The sequence below is a fragment of the Perca flavescens genome, chromosome 12, assembly GCF_004354835.1.
Source record: "Perca flavescens isolate YP-PL-M2 chromosome 12, PFLA_1.0, whole genome shotgun sequence".
Lineage (NCBI taxonomy): Eukaryota > Metazoa > Chordata > Actinopteri > Perciformes > Percidae > Perca > Perca flavescens.
The window spans coordinates 29,555,900-29,565,649 of record NC_041342.1 but is presented as its reverse complement, the minus strand read 5'-3'; the positions used below and the strand labels follow the sequence as shown (position 1 = coordinate 29,565,649).

Sequence of the window (9,750 nt, the reverse complement as noted above, 5' to 3'; positions counted from 1 at the left end):
ATGCCATGCTACAAAATGGTTTGGAATTAAACCCTTTCCTTGCCAGTCGGAGTCTTGTGAAAGGGAGCTGTCAGTCACAGTGTTGTTTGAAGAATGGGGCTGGGGGGCGGTGGTGGCGGTGGGGGGAAGAGACCGGTTGGGCCAGAGAATAGGCTTCTCAGGGATGCTATCCTCCATTCAATTCCCATTGGATAGGGAGCCATTATTGCACCGCTGTGGACAGGGGCCTTTCAATTTCATTGTCCTGGCGTTATGGGCCAATGAAGACCCATAAATTAATAATAATAATAATAATGATATTGTCATCAAAGCGGCGAGTGGAAGGAGAAGCTGAAATGTCATTTCTAACCATTATGCCGTTTAAGGCAGGGATTAGTGGATAAGAATGTCCGCGATAAAAGGTTTGATGATAATAATATCACTTCATTATGACACAAGAGAAATATTGAAGCGATTTGTAATTAGCTGGCAATTCTGACTGTAAATGATATGCGTCCTTAGAATAGCATTAAACCATAGCCTAGAGCTTGTCCATGTCTGCAGATTTGAAAGATGGAGGATGGAGAACAGGTGACGCCTGGCACAGCGCTTAAAAGCAATAAGCTACATTTTGGGGAAATAAGCTTAGCTGGTTTGTTTGATGAGAATATAAATATCAATTCAGAGTCAGGGCAGGGTTAGCTTGGATTAGCATCAAGACTTAAAGCAGGGGGAAAATGCTAGCCTGGCTCTGTCAAAAGGAAATTAAAATTGTTGTTTTAGGAGTAGTTACATGCTGGTGATATTTCTCAGTGGGAAGTCAGTGATGGACCATGTTGTCGTTGCCGGGCGTTGGGATCTTGAGGAACAGTGTGATGCTCTGTTCACCCTCCCAAGTTCAAAAATACACCTAGAAAGACCTCTAAAGCTAACACGTTGGATCTTGTTTATACTGGTTAATTTATTCACAAACGTGAACATAAAAACAACTTTTTTTGTTGTTGTTTCTGGACCGCCTCCATCGCCTGTGTGCAGCTTCCTGACGTCTTGTCATCACGGTGAGGTTGCCAGGTTGGTACCATGGTGCCTGTTCAGAGATCAGAACCCAAACCTGTACCCACCAACCATATCTGGCTACCCACACTATAGCTGGAGACTACAGTGTAATGGATGGATACACGGTTAGCTCGTCAAGAAGTAGTTACAGCTTGTAACTCCCCCTCAAACCACATATTGGTTGGTTGTTGGTTAGGGTTCGATACCGAAATTCGTCCAACCTCTTGGGTGTATTTAACTAGAAAGGATTCCAACACCGGGACTACAACAGTCTACAGCTAAAGACACAGAGGAGACTAGCTGCACCATGGCCACCGACGCTGCGGGAGTTGTCGGAGAAACACGGACGGGGCTTAATGGTGCGCTAAATTGCAACTGGTAAGCTCGTGGTGCATTTAAAGTTATTGTAAAATATCCTTCTGCCATCTAGTGGTTCTTCATTTTTGTCAATTAACAGCAACTGACTGGTGAAATAAGTTATTGTTATAAGTTATTGTTAATACATTTTAAATAAATTGTTTAAATTTGACCATATGGTGCCGGTTCAGGCACCAGCACCGTTTTTATCACTGCTAATGGGAAACAACCCAAACGATACCTAACCCTAGTGTTGGTCGTGGATTTTTGTTTCACTTTGGAGGGTGTACAGAGGTCCACACTGTTCCCCCAGTAACGATGACATGATCCCTTACAGAATCCCCACAGAGAAACTGTTCCAGGACATAACTGCCATTAAAACCACAAACCTTCTTTTATACATTTCTATTCATGGATTTAACAAACAGGAAATGGGGCATGCTGGTAGCTGAATGTTTGATGCAGGGGCCTGTTGCATGTCTTCTCTCTCTCTCTTGATTTAACCCAGCAGAGAGAAAATGCAAAACCTCTCTGGATTTAAAAAAAAAAAAAAAAAAAAAAAAAAAAAAAAAAAAAAAACTGCATGTCACCTCACTCAGTCACATTTCTGTGCCATGATATTATGTGTCACTGTGTCAGCGTGTCATTGTGCATCCTCTCATTCTCAATGCATGACTTCCCACCGGTCACTACGAGATCAGCTCACCGCACCAACTAAGTTCAATGTCTTTGGAGGCCCTAAATGTGGCATTGTTGCAGCAGGCAGGTTTAACTTTTGTGCAACGGAGCAGCCCCATGCCCCCAGGAAGTCCTACTGTGAGGAGGCCAAAGAGCAGAGACTTAAAACCTGCAAATCCTCCTCACTGATGGCATCTAAGCTGTGACATCCCTCCCTCTCCGATTCACACTAGGTCAAAAGCTGCTGAAAAGGAGGGAGCCGGGAGGGCATGGGATCAAGGTTTTGGCTTCTTCTGTGGCTCAGTAACATTTGATTGACCAAACAATGCAACAGGTGGAGGTTCGTGTCAGCTAAGGGCAGAGGAGGAGCTCATCTATGGAGGAACCACAACTCTCCTGGGCCCGGTGACTACAGCATGACAACCCAAACTCTTTTCACCAGAAAAGCTGATCTGGGCTGTAGTAATGCATGCAAAGAAGAATCCTCAACTGTTAGATATATAAACCAGGGTGTCTGTCCATGAGAAAGTCCGAGAAGACAATTTTTAAGACCAAAAATGTAGAATAAGTAAATAAATAACAGAGATGCTCCCAAGTCTTTGAGCGAGAGTCCAAGTCAGGTCTCAAGTCTGTCATGGTTATAATGAGTGTATTACCTGCTGCGTTCCATCCAGACTGCTTATAACACTGCATATCTATATTTATAAAAATGTTCATCCATCTTTTCACAACATCTAGCGACAGTCGGAGTTAACCTCCAAAGAGGTCTCGTTTGGGCCTTGTTGTACTGTATGACGTCTTTAAGCCAAGGCTTTAGCTCATCAGACGTTTCCTAAAAATAAAGACTGTTCACGAGTCCAGCGTCTCAAGTCCGAGTCTGAAGTCCTTTGAGGATAAGTCTCAAGTCAAGTCTGAGACCGTGTAAAAACCACAGCTCCAGACAGAGTATGTGGTGTGATGTCTTTGTGTGGTCCATTTTCTCACACCAAACGACAAGAGGGACCCATGCGAGGAACATTGCCATGAGCTGTGTACTGACCGAGCCACAACCTTGGTGCTGATAAAAAAAGAAAAATGAAGCCAACTAGAAAGCGCCAAAACTGCAGTTCACCGAGTGGCCACTTGAGGCTGCCTCGAAAAGGGAGTCAATCCCCATAGCAACCCCATGTTAAAATGCTAAACTATACAGCACAATTAAACATGTTTACAGCCTGAATGTTATACTATTAATTTAAAAAGGACGAGCGGGAGGTGGGTTTGCCTTAGTGGATGTGCAAGGCAGTTTCAAAATATTCTTTTAAAAGCATGACACAAGCATCAATATAGTGAGCATGTTAGCGTAACCTTTGCCTGTGTGTGTGTGTGTGTGTGTGTGTTTACTGGAATTATTTGCTGTAAAATGACACACAGACAGAGAGGGACACACACACACACACACACACACACACACACTCACACACAGCTAGGGGGGCAAATTAAATGAAATCCAAGTAGAACCCACGAGGGGCACAAGAAGAGTAATTAGCATTCATATCTAAATTAATCCACCTTTAGACAACTGCCTAATGAGAAGCCAAGAATGACACAGATAGCAGCATGAATGGCACCATGAAGGACACTTTAGATTTTGGATGACATAAATGCAGTATCCATCATGGGGACTAACCACCATAAGGGCTGGTGTTCAAATGCTTCAGATACTTTTGTCATAGAGAGAAAAAAAAAAAAAAAAAAAAAAAAAAAAAAAAAAAAAAAAAAAAAAAAAAAAAAAAAAAAACTTTATGCTGGGTGGAGTCTCGGCTTGTTTTTGTCATTAGCCCCTTTCACACAGCTTGTTCAAGGCGGGAATGTTGCACCGTTATACGCCTCACTGTTCCGTTTAAAAAGATACATACACGAATTGGGGGAACAGACTTGTTTCCCCGTTAAGCCAGCAACAGAGGTAGTAAGCAGAATCGGTTGTTTTTTTTATTGAGAGTCCCCTAGCGGCACGTTTAGAATAAAGATATTTTAGCCCTTTCGTCCAGCCCTCTTGACTTACTGTGTGCAAGTGTTAGTACTTAAAAGGCCAGGAAATCAATAGCAGAGCTGGACACCTTATGATAGCCTGGTCCCTGGGCAATAGAGGATATCCAGGTTCCAGTGGGATGTGACCTCATTAGACCAGGAACAATAACCTGAATCCATAGTCTCACTGTGTTCTCACACACACACACACACACACACACACACACACACACACACACACACACACACACACACACACACACACACACACACACACACACACACACACACACACACACACACACACACACACACACACACACACACACACACACACACACACACACACACGATCAATCCACTCTGAGTAAAGGACTGCAGTGATAAGTCCACATCACTGATTACAGTACAATGTTGAGGCGTTGTTTTATTTTGAATGAGGCAAGCCCAGTATGTGCATATGAACTGAAGCAAAAAACTATGACTGGGATCATTGAAATTACCGGCACACTTTTAACTGGAACTTATTCATATAATGCAAGAATGACACGCAATAACATGGGAAACAGGGATGTCTAGGCATCTCTAGTCTGATGCTGATGTGTCAGCATATGCTTACACCACCACATACCAGGGTTTTTCCTGCATAGAGGAATTTGTGGCGCAACCCAAAGAGGTTTTAGCCAGCAGCAAAGGAAAATCCCCAGCACCAAAATAATAGAAATTACGACTAACAAAAATAGCAATTCAAATCCTCTCTGAATGTGTTTAATAGCAATTTACCAAACAAGCATTGAAAAAGCAGAACATAATCTTGAATAGGAGCGCTAATCCCAGTGTTAACGTCCAGAGTCTTGGCTGTGCCGGGATTTAAACGGTGGTATTTAAATATTAAAATTAGTTTTTAAAGCCCTTTTGTTGATTGGGGTTTCATTTACTCAAGCATAATATACATTTTTGTTTATCAATTTTTTCAGAAGTAACAGGATAATGCATGTAGGTTTCTGTCAAATAAGGTAACACAGACTCTTTTCCCTTACTGTACGTGGACCGATCATGCTTACCGATCATTGGACAGAGTGACAGTGTAAGTGATGAAATAGATAGAGACAACAAAACGGAACGAATCAGAGAAGCGAAAGAAAAGCTGTGTCCTCTTCTCTTTATTTATTTTATACTGTCCCACCAGTAGAACATGGCCTGTTCTGTAGACATGGTACTTATTTATAAATTCATGTTGGACCAGTCCAATATGAAAATAAACAGTTGAAATAAACCTTGTGTCAATCTATTTTGATGCGTTTTCCCATAACTTTTGTAATTTTATATACGTTTAAAAATATCGAAATTACTACTATAGGGGCTTATTTTGTCAATTTCGTGCATCCCTAGTGGTAAGGTAAGGGAATCTTTACATGCACATCTGTGTCCCGTACCTTTTTGTCTTTCATGGTTCCATCGGGGTTGAGTCTAAAGCCGCCGACGTTGATGGTTTTCTTAGGGTCCACCTGACTGATGGAGTAGTTCAGTTCATCCACAATTGCCCTGCATGCTGGGAAAACCACAGGTAAAAACCTCAGTGACGGCAAGAAGACAAGCTGCATCTCACTGTCAGGAATTTAGCGAACATGAGTCGATACGTTAAATGGAAAGGTAAAAAAAAAAATTATTTTTTGGTAACTAACCAGTGCTACATGTCCAGCAGTGAGCATATCCCTCATAATAAACCAGGATAAGCTACAGTTGTCTGATAAAACGCAACAGGTGTCTGTCTAAGAGATGGGACTGAGTTGTTGACAATAACGATCACGCACGTACAAAATGCTAGTTGAAACTTATCAAAGCACGATTAGAATCAAATGCAAAAATTTCACTTTTTTTATGACTGGATTAGATTTTTTGATTTTTAGTCATCATTCTTATTGGGCACAGATGTTTAAACATTGACACAACTTTTATTTATGTATCATGCTTACTTGGGATAAAAACGTTTAGTTAACCGGACTGATTTTAGATTTTTTTTAAGATTATTTTTTGGGGCTTTTCCCTTTATTTTTTTGCTTTGAAAAGCAAAGCTATGTTAAAAACCTTGGAGCATACGTCAATATGAAATCAGAGGATGTGTGGTAGAGCAAACACAGAAACGGTTCATTTATAAGACGTAAATAAACGTCAACATTTATCCAGGAGTATTCACTGACAGTTTGAGAACACAATCAAAACAAATAACACACCCAAGAAAACCCACAGCGTTTCTCTTCAACTGGGGCAGCTATAGTTTAGTTCAACAATTTACAGTAAGGTTGGTGGGTTAGGGTTAGGGGGAGGGAGATGGGGGACGGCATGCAGCAAAGGGCAGCAGGTCGGATTCAAACCCTGCGGCGCTGCAGGACTCGGCCAACATTGGGTGGACGCTCTTACTGGGTGAGCTAGAGGCCGGCACCTGATTTTGGATTTTTAAGGCCAAGGCCAATATCAATAATTGAGTTAAAAACATCCAACAATGGATATAATAAGACATAGGCCAATATTCATTTTACAAGATAAACACATACCTAAGCATTTTTGAAAAGGTATCTCTCAAATGTGGTTATTAAAGGAGTGGGACCAAGATAAGTAGAGAGTCGGACATTTTACAGTGTAAAAATCCACTTGTCAATGCTCTCTGGTGGACAGACTATTGAATGGAGACATTGTTAGCATGTTACACCACAACTTATGTTACTTATTTGTATTCGGATGCACCGAATCCAGGATTCGGCCAAATATTGGGCTTTTTGATGGTGTTTGATTTCTGCTAAACCTTAGAACTTAGTTCCACCGAACCGAACCCGCCGTTGATTACGGGAAGGTGTTTACGTAGGTGGAGCGTTCAATGCAGTAGGATGTGAGAACATGAAAATGGAACTGGTGAGCAGAAAAAGTGTTGTTTGGCAGTACTTTCAGTCAAAAGAAGGCCATTCAAGTCCAGCTTCATGTTCAATTTGCAATGCCAATTTGTCTCGTGGTGGCGAGGACCCTAACCAACACACACTGTTACAACATTTGCGTATGAAACATCCAAAAAAATACAAGTTGTGCATGAAGGACTCTACAGAGAGCAGCCAAAATGCAGCAACTTCAGGTACGGCAAAGGAAGGACAGTCACAGCTAAAAACTTGTGTTAACCAGACGACCATTACCAGCTTCATTACTTCATTAATGTGTTTACTGTGTTAATGGACTGAGGATGGGAGTAGGATTCGGTATTCGGTTTTGGATTTGGCAGAATCTTAACAAGTGGATTCGGTATTTAGTCAAACCCCAAAAATCTGGATTCGGTGCATCCCTACTAATTTGTAAACATATATGTTTTTCTTTTACAATTAAAACAAGTCGCCCATGCTGGCATTTCACTGCCGTGCTGTGACACAACTCCCCTCACCCTCTCCTACTTCTGTCACCCCCTGGCGATAGGATCACCTTTTGGCGAGCTCGAGTAACCACAATTGGATCATATATAAATGATCGCATTACCCAAACTTAGTCTTGTTACTTTCCAATAGTTCCTTTTGGCTCAGTTTTTGTCTCCTTTATCTGTGCTAAGAAACAGTATAGCAAGCAGGAAACTTATTATGAACAATATTATTTGAGTTGCTTATTTGTTGCTTATGTTGCTAAAGATCTCATTGATTCTTCTTTTCTGATTATAAGCTTTACTTTGTGTTTTTTAACATGTTCAATAAATTGACAGAAAAAATGTGTGTGCATAGAGTTACATGCATGGTCGCACATGATGTTACTTTCCTGCACAAGCAAGCAATATTTCATGGAATACAACCATTCAATTTGAACGCCGGTGACTTACCAGAGCAGTAGAGCATCTTGTCTCTCTTTCCCTGGCCGCTGCTGATGAAGACAGATAGCACCATCACAGTCATCTGAAAAATCCATGAGGCCATATTGATAACCTAACAAGAAAGACAGACGGACATCAGTTATACTGATAATCTAATTACACAGTAACACATTCTCAGTTAAGTCTAACTCATCACATTATGATGTATTTAAGTGCTAAGGGATTTCAATTAGCAAAATAAAAAAAATAAAAAAAATAGCCTTCATTTCATTCAAGTTAAATATTATATTAGTAATTCATTAGCATTTATAAATTTTCTAGTGATTTGTGTCATGATGAGGGTAGCAGCTCCTCCTGAGCCTCTCAGTGCTGGCCTGGTGTATTCGGTAACGTTACCTTCTGCAGTAATAATGTGCAACTCTCCTTCGGTAAGGTGGGAATGGCAGGTGAACCAAAAAGTAAACAGGTTAAACTGCATTTAAACCTGTGCTGCTTGGTGTATTGGGCGCGTGCCGAATTGTAGGCCGACCCAAGTCGAATCGTAAAATATATTTCATTGTGTTTTTGCTGCGACGATTGTTGGTCAGTCCGCAAGACCAAATTAAAGTCCTAGATTTCGCAGCGGGGTTTGGTGGCCCGTGCTGTATACATCGGAGCTAGCAGGTAGCTTGTCTTACCTGGCGAGGAGAGCAAGCTGCACTCGAGCTGGCAGCGGACGGCTCAGATGACAGCGGTGTTATGAATACAATAATGAGCTGTCATTAATTACATTTTTTCTGCACGTAGCCTACTTATATCTTAGCACAAGTTATCGATCTATCGCCAACTGACAGGTTTCATTACAAGTTTCCGGTCGTAACTTTCAAAGTAAAATCTATATTGTTTAACAATTTGCAATATTTGAGTAATACACGGGCAGTAACATGTGGAGTAACAGTTGTTTTCCCAAAATGTGAATCCTCCAATACTTTATCATACGACTTTACTCCACACAAGACGATGTCTGCTTTAATCTCGAAGGCACAGTCAAACTTACTTCTCACTCTGCCTAGCTAGCTAGTTCCTTCTGACTTGGCGCAGTTGACAGTGAACCGTCGTGTCGAAGACTATTTTCCCGTCTATATGTGTTCCCCCCGACCTAAATCTGAATCAGACCATATCCCTAACCCTAACCACGGAGGAGGGCGCTACGAGAAACATAATTTTAACAGTAGGGGAACATTATTCGACGGGGGAACAGACTTACGTGCCCAGCTGTGGTGTAGCCACGTTCAGCCAGGCTTCAGCCTGGTCAGCCAATCACGTTCCACCTCAAAGAGCACGGACCAATCAAACAAATACGGTGTGTTCCAGGACACCTTTGTTGAATGAGGAAATCAGATAAATGTCTGCTTACAAATACAAGAAAATAGATCACTGTGACCGTACAGTGCAATAAATGCAACGTTATTTATTAACCATGCCCAAAACAACAACCCTCTCCTTAATATGGTCAGGTAAATACAATATGCAGATGTAGGCTTAAATAAAACCAGACTTTACATGTGTAGCTATAACATAAATATAAAATGTTTGCGTGTTATGTATTGGTATGTTTATAAAAATCTACACTTTAGGCTAAATTCATTTTATGCTGAAATAAAGTAGGCTGTTTGTGATTGCTGTAAACTGTAATGGATATTAAGAACTACTTCCAAATATAAAATCTCACCTCTACACACGTGTGTGTGTGTGTGTGTGTGTGTGTGTGTGTGTGTGTGTGTGTGTGTGTGTGTGTGTGTGTGTGTGTGTGTGTGTGTGTGTGTGTGTGTCAGTGACAGGGAGCCAGATGGTGT

General features: G+C 41.3%; 1 protein-coding gene across 3 annotated transcripts in view; it reads right to left on the bottom strand.

Moving 5' to 3' along the window:
- cnpy1 (canopy FGF signaling regulator 1) overlaps window positions 1-9,259 on the bottom strand; it is a 17,480-nt gene extending 8,221 nt beyond the window's left edge. Inside the window, exons 1-3 of one of the 3 annotated variants that reach the window (XM_028593415.1) lie at window positions 9,162-9,259; window positions 7,925-8,027; window positions 5,514-5,629 (exon numbers count right to left, since the gene is read on the bottom strand). In XM_028593415.1, coding sequence (XP_028449216.1) covers window positions 5,514-5,629; window positions 7,925-8,018 — 210 coding nt within the window. In that variant the 5' untranslated portion in view covers window positions 8,019-8,027; window positions 9,162-9,259. The other 2 variants (XM_028593416.1, XM_028593417.1) reach the window with 2 other exon arrangements.
- Between the last annotated feature and the right edge of the window lie 491 nt (window positions 9,260-9,750).